Source organism: Halichoeres trimaculatus, unplaced genomic scaffold (genome assembly GCF_033239565.1).
Source record: "Halichoeres trimaculatus isolate MK-OKI-2021-1 unplaced genomic scaffold, fHalTri1.1 fHalTri1_scaffold_11, whole genome shotgun sequence".
In the NCBI taxonomy this organism is placed as follows: domain Eukaryota; kingdom Metazoa; phylum Chordata; class Actinopteri; order Labriformes; family Labridae; genus Halichoeres; species Halichoeres trimaculatus.
Window position 1 is genome coordinate 1,145,788 of NW_027437189.1, and position 14,235 is coordinate 1,160,022.

General features: G+C 41.6%; 1 protein-coding gene across 1 annotated transcript in view; it reads left to right on the forward strand.

Moving 5' to 3' along the window:
- The window catches only part of lama5 (laminin, alpha 5), a 111,517-nt gene that overhangs the window by 87,673 nt on the left and 9,609 nt on the right, over window positions 1–14,235 (forward strand). Inside the window, exons 44-65 of the mRNA XM_074681495.1 lie at window positions 1,456–1,536; window positions 1,686–1,900; window positions 1,983–2,083; window positions 2,250–2,433; window positions 4,184–4,324; window positions 4,422–4,573; window positions 4,659–4,769; window positions 4,979–5,090; window positions 7,048–7,221; window positions 7,352–7,548; window positions 7,664–7,780; window positions 8,818–8,972; window positions 9,053–9,182; window positions 9,276–9,378; window positions 9,468–9,581; window positions 10,983–11,165; window positions 11,363–11,505; window positions 11,600–11,779; window positions 11,882–12,021; window positions 12,121–12,280; window positions 13,743–13,876; window positions 13,978–14,143. Of these exons, the coding sequence (XP_074537596.1) occupies window positions 1,456–1,536; window positions 1,686–1,900; window positions 1,983–2,083; window positions 2,250–2,433; window positions 4,184–4,324; window positions 4,422–4,573; window positions 4,659–4,769; window positions 4,979–5,090; window positions 7,048–7,221; window positions 7,352–7,548; window positions 7,664–7,780; window positions 8,818–8,972; window positions 9,053–9,182; window positions 9,276–9,378; window positions 9,468–9,581; window positions 10,983–11,165; window positions 11,363–11,505; window positions 11,600–11,779; window positions 11,882–12,021; window positions 12,121–12,280; window positions 13,743–13,876; window positions 13,978–14,143 (3,193 nt within the window). The remainder of the gene's footprint in view (window positions 1–1,455; window positions 1,537–1,685; window positions 1,901–1,982; window positions 2,084–2,249; window positions 2,434–4,183; window positions 4,325–4,421; window positions 4,574–4,658; window positions 4,770–4,978; window positions 5,091–7,047; window positions 7,222–7,351; window positions 7,549–7,663; window positions 7,781–8,817; window positions 8,973–9,052; window positions 9,183–9,275; window positions 9,379–9,467; window positions 9,582–10,982; window positions 11,166–11,362; window positions 11,506–11,599; window positions 11,780–11,881; window positions 12,022–12,120; window positions 12,281–13,742; window positions 13,877–13,977; window positions 14,144–14,235) is intronic.

The window sequence follows — 14,235 nt, forward strand, 5'->3', positions numbered from 1 at the left end:
TTCCTTAAAATCAGCAAAATTCAAAACGCTGTTTTTTTCTAGCAAAAATAGTTCATGTCTACAAGGTTTAAAGTCAAATCTAAGCAGTTAAATACTCATACCTACCCCCTTCTTAAAAAAAAATAAAAATATATAAATGTATAAATAAATAAATGAATAAAAAATTGCATGCTAAATCACAATTGCAATATTTATCAAAAAAAAAATCACAATTAGAATTTTTTCCAAAATCCTTCAGCCCTACTGCAGAGCAGTTTTTCCTCCAGAGAGGGCACTGTAGCGCCAGTTTTGGTTCCTTAAAGAGCACTTTGGCGCAGGTTATGAACCCAGAGATTGCACTTTAGTGCACGTTTGGACTTAGAAGGTAACTTGAGCACTGTTTTTTGCTTCAGAGAGGGGAACTTAAGCATGAGCTTTAGCCCCTAAGAGGGCACTTTGGGGCCCATTTTGGTTCATTAGAAGTCACTTTGCAGGCTTGGCCTTAAAGAGGGCGCTTTATCACCTGTTTGATACTAAAGAGGGCACTTAGGTGTGGGTTATGGACCCAAAAATTGCACCTTAGTGTCATTGGCTTTAAAAAGAGTACTTTAGAACAGATTTTGTCTCCCAACAGGGCACTTTAGTGTTGGTTTGGCCCCAAAAAGGGCACTTTATGTTTGTTTGACTCTGAGTAGGGCACTTTAGTACGGGTATTGGCCCCACAGAGGGCACTGTAGCGCCAGTTTTAGCTCCGAAAAAAGCACAGGTTGTGATCCCAGAGATTGCACTTTAATGCTTTAAATGTAACTTCAGCACTGCTTTTTGCTCCAGAGAGGGCACTTTAGCATGAGTTTTGTTCCAAAGAGGGCACTTTTGGGCCCATTTTGGTTCCTCAGAGGGTACTAGTTTGTAGATTTGGCCCCTAAAGAGGGCATTTTATTACTTGTTTGATACTAAAGAGGGCACTTTAACATGGGTTATGAAGCCAAAAATTGCACCTTAGTGTCTTTGGCTTCAAAAAAAGTACTTTAGCACAGATTTTGGTTCCCAACAGGGCACTATAGCGCAGGTTTGGCCCCAGAGATGGCACTTTTTGTTGTTTGACTCTTAAGAGGGCACTTTAGTGTATGTTTTTCAACAATTGGGCTATGAGGGGGGACCACTGTCCTCCTACCCCCCTCTTTTTGCACACCAGCAGTTTGAGCGATCCTCAATGACGACACCAGGACTTTGATTCATGAACTCTGACTGAAGGTCACAGCACAGCAAAGAAGAACATACTTATTTATATTAAACACATTTAAAATTGAAAAAGCATACTCTTCAACTGTTAAAGCACAAAATAATGGAGTAATGTCCAAATGTGCAGTTATTCAACCTCAGAAAGACTCTGATTGGTCGTTTTTATGCTGTAGGTCTGTGACACTCACAGTCTTTAAAACTCACATCATAACATCTTGTTTCCTGTCTGTGTAGTTTTGCAGAGGGCTGTGTGCAGAAATCGGACCGGATGCAGTGTCTGTGTATGACCGGCTACGCTGGACCCAACTGTGAGAGGTAAAGAGGACTGAAGAGGACTGAAGAGGACTGAGTCCTGGACTCTGAAAAACCTCTGATTGAACCATGAAACCTCTGGTGCTGACCTGGAGTGTAGACTTACTGCCTCAGCGTGTTTAAGTCTCGGTTTCTTTGTGGACCTCACGCAGGTGTGCCCCTGGTTTCTACGGTAACCCCATGGTCCTGGGCAGCAGGTGTCAGCTGTGTCACTGCCACGGTAACACAGACCCCAACATGCTGTTCACCGACTGTCACCCGCTGACCGGAGAGTGTCTGAGCTGCATGCACGACACGGCCGGGCCCCACTGTGACATCTGCGCCCCTGGATTCTACGGAGACGCCATCCACGCCAAAAACTGCACCAGTGAGTCCACATTTAGTGACTTTCAACAGCAGCAACCTGGGTCTCGATTTGAGTTGATACAAGGTGTGTTCTCTTTACCCAGAGTGCAACTGCTCTCCATGTGGCACCGAGTCATGTGACCATCACACCGGACAGTGTCGATGCAAACCAGGAGTCACTGGACCCAACTGTGACCGCTGTGTGGTGAGTTTCTTCTGTCTTTTCTGAGATTCAGTGACTTTAGACATTTTATACTCCTATGGTCGCAGGAACAGAGTTTGTCTCGTGTGCAGGTTTTAGTTTTTGTGCATCTGGAATAAGTGTCTGTCTCCTTCCTCACCTTCTTCATACCTGTGTGTGTTTTTCTCAGGACGGCTGGTTCGGCTTCGACTCCTGCTCCGGCTGTCGTCAGTGCGACTGCGACGCTTCGGCAGCCCTCGTGCAGCCGTGCGACCCTCAGAGCGGTCAGTGCGCCTGTCAGCCTGGAGTCAACGGGCCAAACTGCAAACAGTGCGCTCCTGGACACTGGGACTACGGACCGGACGGGTGCAAGAGTGAGTAGACGCATGACTCAATGTAACCCAGGGGTGTGCATGAAGGGGGGCAGGGGAGTCAGTTGCCCCCCTCACGTCCAAATTGTTAAAAAACACAAAATAAAGTGGCCTCATTGGAGCCAAAGCACATGCTAACATGCTAAGGGCCCTCAGTGGAGCCTAGACACATTGTTACAGTGTCCTCACTGCAGCCAAAACACATGCTAACATGATAGGGTTTCCTTTTTAGCCTTAAAACATGCTAACATGCTAAAGTGCCCTCATTGGAGCAAAAACACATGTGAAAGTGCCCTTTTTGGAGGTCAAACAAATGCTTACACTCTAGAGTGCCCTTTTAATTATAGCCAAAACACATGCTAACATGCTAAAATACCCTCAGTGGAGCCTAAACACATGCTATCGTGCTAAAATACCCTCAGTGGAGGCTAAACACATGCTAACATGCTACAGTATCCTTATTGCAGTCAGAACACATGTGCTGAAGGGCCCTTTTTGGACCACAAACAAATGCTTTCATGCTTGATCACCCTTTTTTTTTTAACCAAAACACATGCTAACATGCTAGAGTGTGCTTTATTTTTAGCCTAAACACATGCTATACTGCCTTCATTGCAGCCAAAACACATTGTTTCATGTTGTAAACCACCATTTGGAGCTGAAAACACATGCTAACATGCTCAAGTGCCCTTTTATTTATAGCCAAAAGATATGCTAACATGCTACCACGCCTCATTGCAGCCAGAATACATGCTTAAGTGCCCTTTTTGGAGCAAAAACACATGCCTACATGCTAGATTGCCCGTTTGAATAGCCAAAACACATGCTAACATGCTAGAGTGTGCTTTATTGTTAGCCTAAACACACACTATATGCTTGAATTGGAGCCAAAACACATTGTTTCATGTTGTAAACCCCCATTTGAAGTTAAAACACATGCTAACATGCTCAAGTGCCCTTTTATTTACAGCCAAAAGAAATGCTAACATGCTACCGCGCCTCATTGCAGCCAGAATACATGCTCAAGTGCCCTGGACTGCACACTATTGCTAACATTCTAGAGTGCCCTTTTTTTAGCACATTGTTCTATGTTGTTAACCCCACTTTGGAGCTGAAAAACATGCTAACACCCCGAAGTGCCTTTTATTTGTAGCCAAAACACATGATTGCATGCCACAGTGTCCTCATTGCAGCCAGAACACATGCTCAAGAGCCCTTTTTCAACCACAATCTAATGCCTACATGCTAGATTTCCCTTTTACAAAGCCAAAACACATGCTAACATGCTAGAATGTGCTTTATTTTTAGCCTAAACACATACTATACTGCCTTCATCAAAGCCAAAACACATTTTTTCATTTTGTAAACCCCCATTTTGAGTTAAAACACATGCTAACATGCTAAAGTGCCCTTTTATTTATAGCCAAAAGAAATGCTAACATGCTACAACACCCTTATTGCAGCCAAAACACATGCTAACATGCTAAAGTGCCCTCAGTGAAGCCAAAACACATGCCAATGTGTCATCCTGGTTGGCAAAACACACTAAACTGCTCTCTTTGCTGCATTCTTGGGTTGCAAAACGTACGCTGTATGTGCTTTTTTTTTTCTTTTTGCCCCAACCATTCAAAACATTTGTGCGTCTCTCTGATGTAACCGGCAGGTTAGGGCCTTCATATAAGTCTAGCTCTTGTCCCTGCAGGTAGAGTTTAGCGTTTCCTCTCTTTTCTGATTTCTGATGTTCGACCCTCAGAGTGCGGCTGCAGAGGAGGTCACTGTGACCCTCGCACTGGAGAGTGTCGCTGTCCTGACGGCATGACGGGGAAACAGTGCGACTCCTGCTCTCACAAATACAGCGTTCCCGTGGAGGACCACCACAGCATGCACTGTGAACGTAGGTCACACACACACACACACACACACACAGGAGCCCAAACATGAAGAGTTAAAGTGAAAACTTTCATCATGTGACTCTGTGTTTGATCCAACAGCCTGTGACAGCTGCGTCATCGTCCTGTTGGAGGATCTGGATAAGATGGAGGAAGACTTCCGCTCCGTCACCGGTCAGCTGAGCAACCTGAACGCCAGCTCCATGGCGTGGTCTCAGCTGAGCAACATCAACAAGTCCATGGAGGACGTGTCTGTGAGTCGCAGCACAAACACAGGGTCATGTGATCAGGTGATTGTTCTGGAGGGTTTTTTTATTAACTCACTTTTCCCGGCTCCAGCGCGCGATCCAGAACTACAACAGCACTCTGGACGAGAGCCGGGCTCGGGCCGACATGCTGGAAGCTGAAATCGGGAATATCAACGACGACATCAACGAACTGCAGGACAAGGTGAGACCCCGCCCAGCCAACCTTTGGATTTTGATTTAAAGGAGCTAACGTGAAATTAATCAAATCTGTCCTCGTTTTTTTTTTGTTTGTTTTTTCTGAGGGCAGAAAAGAAAATGTTTTTACGTTTCTTGAAAATCTCCTCAGGATATAAACTGTGCTCTGTTTATGTATCACATGATGATCTCAACGCCGTTGCCTTTTTGTTGCAGGTTGGGATGATGACTGACAGAGTTGGAGACGTGCGGGACAGTACCACAAACACACACCAGAGGGCAGAAGACCTGCTGTCCTTCATCAACAACATCACCATGGATATAAACGGTACAGCAGAGGGCGTCCAACGTTTGTCAGGTTTATTAATTAGAATACAAACTGTTAAATTAAGTCCATTAAGACCTGGGAGAAGCATGCACTTGCTACTGCTGTAACGCTCCAAAGCTCGACTACCTGGATGTAAACAGTCACAGGTGACAGATATTAGGGATGGAGAAGTTTATGACTGAAATCTGAGTTGTTTGGTTTACGACTCAGTTTGGAGTGTACATGTAGTTCAGATCATTCCCATACTCAACCAAAGAACGTTGGGTTTACTGTGAGCTCAGTCCATGGCAGTGAGAGTGGAAGTAGGTGTGTTAAACTGTGACTGTGTGTTGCCAACTCAGAGACTAAAAAGTATCTTGCGACAATTCCAACTTTTCTGGAGTTTAGAGACATAAAATCATGTCCCTCATCCAACACACTCACAGACAGACGAGTCCCCCTGACTCGCAGCAGTCTCTCCCAGCTGCAGCCAGAGCAGACGTCTGCAAGCACATTAATCTGGCATATGGGTCCTTTTTGCACATTTTTGAAATCTCAGAAAAACTAAATACAATTTTTTGAATTTTTTGCAAATTTTTAAAGTTTTTTATTTTATATTTTTTTAAATGAAAAAAATGTGAATTATCTGCAAAGTTTTGAACTTTCTAAAAATATAAAATGTGTGAAAAAAATTGAATTATCTTAATTTACGAAATATTTGCAAATTTATGAAGACACCACAAGCACAAATATATAGAGTTTTATACCTTATTGTTTGCATTGATTACTTAAAGTAGATTTTGTCAGGTTGTGTGAATGGATTCATTTAACTGCCATTGTGCATACTAACTCCTGTAATAAACATTTCTGAAATGTGGCAGGGCATTAGTAAACCACAAAAAGTAATGAGTTGAGCAAAATGATGAATATGTTTCCAAAAAACAGTATCATCTAGATAATTTTAAAATATTGCAAATGTATTGAAGTTCAGTTTTTTTGCAATTTTTATAAAATGTCAAACTTGTTTGAATTGTTTGCAAATTTATTAAATTTTCAATTTTTGAGATATTGCAAATCTTTTAAATTTCTGAGTTGAAACTTCAAACTTCAAAAATTTCCTAATTTTTTTAAATTGCAAATTTCTTTAATTTACTGAAAGAAAAATTAGTTTGATTTTTTTAAATTTTTGCAAATTTTTTAATTTTCTTTTTTGCAAATTTTCAAATATTTCGCAATTTTTTTAAATTTCAAGTTTATTTGAAATTTCTTCAAATGTATTAAAAATTAAAACCCATCACATGTACAATTTTATAGAAAGAAAAAAGATCCTTGTTTTGCGGTGCTAATGGTTTATTAAGGGATGACGTCATTTAGTGGCTTTCAGCGACTTCTGGGACAGCCAATAGCGGCCTTCCTTACTCAGGAGTTGGCATGTTGAAACCAGTGGTGTATCACCAGCTTAAATAATGTTTGAAATCTACCTGGTTTTACTTGACCATACATGAACTAGCTGGTTTAAAGCAAACTGTAAACAGTGGATCATTGGGATATATGGTATATATAGGCTGCTGGAGCTAGCTCTGCTAATGCTAGGTGCTAAAACAAGTTAATTTAACAAAGTTTACCCAGAGACTTTGATGATAAAATGTACAATGTTTTGGTTGTTTTCTGAGTGATTTCTTAAATTTAGACTCATCAGTCGACCGGACTTTAAATTTCTGCTTAACGAGGTAAAAACAAGTCACTTTGGAAAATCCTCAATCAAAACATCTAACGTCTGAAATATGTCAGAGAAAGATTTTCATGTTGAAGGTGGAGAAACTGAACTCTATCTGCGTAAATTCTCATATTAAAGTAAGTTTTGTTTCTGTGTTGTGAATAAAAAAGACCCAGCGTGAAGAAACGTGAAGCTGGTTCAATTTGAGAAGCCGACTGTGAACAGCGTACCTGAACTCTGTGGTGCTTTCTCTTTCCTCAGACGTCTTACTGATGGCAAACCGCTCCTCGCTGAACATCACGGAGGCAGATCTGGAGGATGAGGAGCGGGAGAGGAAGATGAGGGAGGTGGAGGCCATGCTGCGAGAGATGAGGTACAGGAGCTGCGTGGGCCAGAAGAAGGTGGCTGAGAAGGAGAGGATGGAGGCGGGGAAACGTGAGTCCGTTCACTCACACTCAAACTGATGATTTTCACATGCAGTGCTTTTATTTTGGCGAGGCTCCAAATGTAGAGGTTGTTGTGTGTCGTATCGTGGGTTAAAGAGTCAGCGTCTGTTTCTGTTCAGTGTTGGATCGAGTCAACAAGGAGATGGCCAACCGTCAGGGAGAAAACGTGGACCTGGCCAAAGCCATCAGAGACCGCCTGGCTCGTTTCCACTCCGAGATGATGGACCTGCGAGACGCTCTGAACGAAGCCGTCAACAACACGGCCAAAGCCTCGGAGATCAACAACGCCAACGAGAAAACTCTGGAGGATAACCAGGTGAGCTGGGGGGGTCACGGGGAGCAGGGGGGGTCAGCAGAGACCAGATCTCAGCAGAGGACAGATCTCAGCAGAGGACAGATCTCAGCAGTGACTCTTTGATTCCCTGTCACAGAAGAGACTGGAGGAGCTGAAGTCCAAGCAGAAGGAGGTGAACGACCAGCTGAGCATGGCCGAGGACGACGTGGCTCAGGTCAACGAAATGCTGTCCATGCTGCACGACTCCAAAGAGGTCAGTCCATCGACTAACTGAGCTTCCTGCAGAGAGAGTCGGTGTTTTTAACAAGATCATTTAGACAGCAGAAAACCAGGGGTGTGCACAGAGGGGGGAGTCGCCCCCTCGTGGCCGAATTATTGCACTAAAGTTCCCTATTCAGTGCCAAAACATGTGCTTAAAGGCTCTTTCATGGACCAAAACACACTGAAGTGTCTTTTTTGAAGCCATTTGTCTCAAAGTGCCCTCCAGGGTGCAGAGCCGGAGATTCAGTGCCCTTTTGGTGGCCATGATGCAATAAAGTGCCTTTTTGGAGCCAAAACTTGTGGTGAAGTGCCTTTTGGAGCTAAAAGGTGTGCTAAGGTGCCCTGTTTCTAAACCATTACCCATTAAAGCGCCTTTTTTTCCTGAGCAATAACGCCATCAAGTGCCTTAATTGGAGCCAAAACGTGCTAAATAGTCTTTTTTCTGAGTCATAAAGGCGCTACATTGCCTTTTTTTTTGGGCCAAAACCTGCGCTAGAGTGCCCCATTGGAGCTAAAACATGTGGTGAAGTGTCTTTCAAGCTGAAGGGTGAGCTAAAGAGCCCTGTTTCTGAGCCATTACGTATTTAAGTGCCTTTATTGGGGCCAAAGGGTGTGCTAAAGTGCCTTTTTCCTAAGCCATAACACCATCAAGTGCCTTATTTGTAGCCAAAACCTGCGCTAAAGAGTATTTTGGAGTCAAAACATGTACCTCAATGCCCTTAAAGGCCTTTTTGGATCCATAAGGCACTTAAGTGTTTTTTTTCCTGAGCCATATTGCGCTAAAGAGCCCTATATTGGTGCCATTTGGTGCTAATGTGCCCTTTGTTGGAGCCAAAAAGTGAGCTAAATTCATTTTGGCAAAATAAAATCACCTGCTTGACTGGCTATAATTTGATACTTATATGATATCTCAGCCCTCTTCAGGGGGGAAAAATGCACCCTGTGTGTCATTATTTCTGCCCCTGCCCTTCAAAAAGTCTGCAGCGCTGCAGAAAATCAAGTCTCACGGTCTCCAAACGTCTTCCTTAGGAGTACGAGCGGCTGGCGGCTCAGCTGGACGGGGCGCGGGTACCGTTAGCCAAGAAAGTGCAGGACTTTGCCTGGACCGACTCTAAACTCCCCCTGGTGGAGAAGGCGGAGAAACACGCAGAGATGCTCAACGCCTTAGCCATGAACCTGTCCAGGTAAAAACAGAAATGTGGAAAAACATGAGATGGAAGTTTCTGGAGGATTAACTAAACATGAAAAACTGTTTCTCTCACAGTTTGATCGATGAGACCAAGAAGGAAGGGTTCGTGGACGTGACTCAGGCTTACAACAAGATCATCAACAACATCAAGGAGGCAGAGGAGGCCGCCAACATGGCCGCCAAGGCAGCCAACGACACCATGGAGGTAGAGCACGTGTGGCTCTTCCTGTTCCTAACATGCAGATTGAACATTTTGTTGCTCTGAGACGCTCACTCGTTGTTTTGTCTGCTCCTTTAGACCATTAAGGACCAGGATCTGAGCGAGATCGCCGACTCTCTGAGGAACCACAGCATCGAGCTGAAGGAGGAGGTGGAGAGGCTGAGTGACGACCTCAACAACGGTGAGCGCACGTCACCCTGATTACCAACGTGACTTATAAAAGAGACGAGATGAAACCTGATCTTCATGTTTGGATGTTTCTCTGCTCAGACCTGAAGCCGCAGCTCGAGGACGCTCAGAAACGACTGGACGAGGCCAAAACCAAACAGGCCGACGTGATGAAGGAGCTGGAGATGGTTCAGAACAACCTCAACTTCACCTCAAGTACGCGCCAGAAACAGATGAAAATACTTCACTAATAAATGTCAAAATAAAGTCTCAAAGTAGCAAATTAAAGGGCTAGTCTGCAAATTTACTTTCTTAGGAGCCATTTAGCCTCAGCTCACCTGGCACCTGAAGTCATTCCAGAGCCAAAAGTGAATAAAATTAAAACATAGTAAAATCTAGTGAATAACTGTCCATACAAGAGCTTTTTTGGTGTTGATAAAATTGTACATTTCATGTCTTATGTTTTTTATCTTTGCAACAATTTGCATTTTTTTTAGATCCATATAAAAAGAAAAAAGTTGTCGTGTCATAAATTTCATAAATGTATAAAATTTCAATAAGTCGGAAAAAAACAAAAAAATTTTATAAGTCAAAAATTTGTGAATTTGAAAAAAAATGCAAAACTTTTGAAATGTTAAGAAATTGCTGAAATTTCATAAATTTGCCAAAAACTTAAAGAATGGAATTTCAAATTTTGCTCCAAATATAGCATTTAAAGAAACAACACAAAAATGGGTTTTAAATAAAAAAGTGCAAAAATAAAAAAAGAAATGTGCAAAATTTTTGCCAAATCTTCCAAATCATCCAATTCTTTTTCTAAATGAACAAAAAAAGGTAAAAAAAAAAAAAAAAATCTAAATTTAAATTGTTGTATGTAAAACTAAAGTTACCATAATTATTTAATTATTCCTTTAATTATTTATTTTTATATTTATTTATTTTTTTTGTTACCTGCTCCCTGATACACCATGACATAATTTTATTTCAAATTTCTATTTTATTTTATTCAATTTTTTTCAAATTTTATTTTTTTTTTTTGTTTTTTTGTTCCTGAATTTAAATATCTCACAACAAAAATTGAATGTATTTGCATTTTATTGCATGTGCGTTAACTGTGTGTTTCATGTGTTTTATAATGTGGGTATTTAGTGCAGTTTTCATCAACCAACTGGGCTCTTCTATTCTGTCTTAAAAAAAACAAACAAAAAAAACAGCAATTTCAGTATACTTGTTGCAATGACAAATAAAGTTCTATTCTATTCTAAACCAGCATATTTATAGAAATGTTAATTAAAGTGTTAATTAAAGTGAATTCTCTCTGTGTATTTAAACCAATAAACTAAACTGAAAACAATCCTTAAACAGCTTAAAACGTTGAACAAGAGGCTCAGCGTGCACAAAAATTAAAGATCTTCTATGGACGACCATAAGAAGTCCAGTGGTTTTTAAAGCGTTGCAGTTTTTACATTTGTATTTTCGTTCAGCAGAGATTTTAACCTCTGTTTCTGTTTATATTTAAGACTAAAATGATCAGAGAGAAGCAGGAAGTGGTGAAACCTCAAAGCTGCACAGATGAAAAACCGTCTCTGTCATGTTTTCCTTCTCCTCCGTCTCCAGACGTCAGTCAGGCAATCGCTGACACAAAGCAAGCAGCTGAGATCGCGAATACCACGGCCACACAAGTCAACGACGCCCTGCGCCCCATCAAAGAGCAGCTGGACAAGTGGCAGCAGACGTACGGGGACGCCAACGCCACCAATGATGACATCAACAACGCCCTGATGGAGGCCAACAAGACCGGTAGGAGCTCTTAACTACAGTGAACTGATTTTAGCAGCTTTCTGTTCTTGTTCTCTACATCAGCGTACAAACATTCTCCATCTGCATGACCCCAAACGATCAGCCGAGTGAGCGTCATAACCTCAGGTCGTTTCTCACGAGTAACCTGAGGGGTCGTCTTTTTCTCGACTCTGAAATGTCCCTCCTGTTGTCCGCAGTCCAAGCTCTGGGCGACACCATCCCCATGCTCATGAAGAAGCTGGACAAACTGCAGAACCACTCGGCCCAGATGCCCAACATCTCCGAGAACATCAACCGCATCAGACAGCTCATACAGCAGGCGCGCAACGCCGCCAGCAAGGTACACGCCACGAAGCCGATTCCCAACAAACTCAAGCCTCACAGTGCCAGAACGAATGACTCCTTCATGTTTCTCCTCCTCTGACCTCCTCCAGGTGGGCGTGCCCGTCAAGTTTAACGGGAAGTCTGGCATTCAGGTCCGGACTCCTCGTAACCTGGCCGACCTGGCGTCCTACACCTCCCTGAAGTTCTACATCACCCTGCCCGAGGGGACACGAGGGAAACGGCAGGACAGCAGCAACCAGCAGTTCGTCTTCTACCTCGGCAACAAGGACGTAAGCAGCAACACAACAACAAGCTTTTTCTTTTTGTGTTCAAAGTTTCATCCCGTGGTTTTCAGTACCTGTTGCTAACTCCTGCCTTTGTGGGATTTGTAGTCCAGTAAGGAGTTCCTGGGAATGGCGTTGGTTGGGAAGAGGCTTCGCTGGTTCTTCAACGTGGGAGGAGAAACGGCTCAGGTGATGATGAACGAAGACGTCAAGGCCGACGGGAACTTCAACAACGTGGTGCTGGAGAGGTACGACAAACACGGAGCGTAGAGATCTTAGCGTAGAGAAAATGACACGATAGGTGCTCGATGTCTTTTCTAAACTTCACTTCTGTGTCCCTGGATCAGGATCCTCCAGTACGGTCAGATGTCCATGTCCTCAGAGGCCTCTGAGGGCGACCAGAGAGTCACCAAAGCGTACGTGGAGGCCATAGGAGATCAGGGCCTGCTCAACCTGTTGACCGACGATACCGTCTTCTATGTGGGAGGATACCCGACTACTTTCAAGGTGAGTACTCGGTCATTTCTTAATTTTAGAGTCTTTCCAAACATCCCATCACAAAGTCAAATAAAGAAGCAACTTGTTAGAAAATATTAAATCCTGGTAATCTAAGGATGAGGATGCACTTCTGGATTGATTTTACATCGACTTGTTGAGATGATGACTTTTCCTTTCTCATGATCAGGGGTCTGCAACCTTTACTTTAACAAGAGCCATTTTTCCTCAGCTCACCTGAGTTAAAGTCATTCAGGAGCAAAAAAAAAAAAAAGACTTTATCTAAACAATAAAGACAAAAAAGTGTATAAACTTTACACACAGTTAAAATCTAGTGAATAATTATCGACACAAGAAGTTGTTTTGAAATTTATGAAACTGTTAATGTGATGTCTTAGTTTTTTTGTTTTCAATTAATTTGCATAAAAATAGAAAAAAATCCAACAATTTGCAAAAAAAATGATTTTTTTTAAATGCAACAATAAGAAAAAAAGATATTTCAAAGAAGTTCAAAAAATATTTTAAAAATGCAAAAAATTAACAAAACCTTTGAAATATCAAAAATTTGCAAAAATGTTTAAAATGCAACATGTTTTGACAATTCAGACATTTATAAAAAAAAATTAAAACAGTTTTGTATTTTCAAAACTTTGCAAAAATATTAAAAGAACATATATGTAAATTTGCAAAATTTGGAAAGAATACTTGTTTACTTACTTTTTTAAATTAAAAATGTTTTTAAAATTGTACATGTTATATCTTTTTTAAAATTATTTTAATACATTTGCAAATATTTAAAAAAAAATGAATTTACTTTTTTTTTAAATGTTTAAAAATTTAAGAAAAATATGGAAAAATGTCAAAAAAGGAAATTTTAAAAAATTGCAAAAAATTAAAAATTGAAATTTCAAAAATGTGCAAAATGTTGGGGGAATTTTAAAATTAATTTTTTTAATACATGAAATTTCAAAAATTTCCAAAAAAATTAAATTCAGATAAATCCAAAATTCTGAATTTTTTTTTTAATTTGATCACTCTTATTGATTATATTGCTCAACTCATCATTTGTTGTTGTTTCCTAATGTCTCTCCACATATCAGTCATGTATATTAATCCGTCACGTTGTCAGTTTAATGAATCCATCCACACAGAATTAAAATCTGTATTTTCTTCCAGATGAGTCTTTTTGTAGATGTAGTTATCTTCCCAGGGCTGTAAAACTTGAGGTTAGCTACAGGTGCATGGAAAGTTGGTGGGCTGTTGATGTTGTAGGAGGTGAAGTAGAGCGGTGGCAGGCTTTATTGACAGATGGGATGAAGATTTAGTTCAACTAAATGTTAACACAGGATTTTATTTAGTGTCAGTGTCTTTAATCATCAATACCCTCTGGAAGAAAAATAACTATTCTTTATTTCATGAATATTTTTAAAGCTACTTAATCTACCTTTTTCTAAATCATCTTTTTATTTTCCAGCCTCCCGCCCCGCTCGCTCTGCCGAACTTTAAGGGCTGCATCGAGCTGGACACGCTGAACGAGGATGTGCTCAGTCTGTATAACTTTGAGAAAACTTTCCAGCTCAACACCACGGAGGAGAAACCGTGCGGCAGGTCTGTCCTCCTCTCCGTCCTCTTTGTCTCTGATCAATGAGTAAATTTCCCCTCATGTTTCACATTTCCACTTTCTAACGTGTCAAACACGCTGACCTCAGGTCAAAGCCCGTGCTGACCCAGGCCTGGGTGAATGACGCAGCGTACTTTGATGGTACCGGCTTCGCTGAGATCAAGTTCACCGACGAATCCACTCGAATCCAGCGCTTCGAACAGGAAGTGAAGCTGCTGTCACATAACGGGATCCTGCTGCTGCTGCAACACCAGGTAAACACGTCTCTCCATGGACAGACCTCGGTGTTTGAGGCCCGCTGCTCCAACATGTCATTAAGGGATGAATAAAATCTGCACATGCTCAG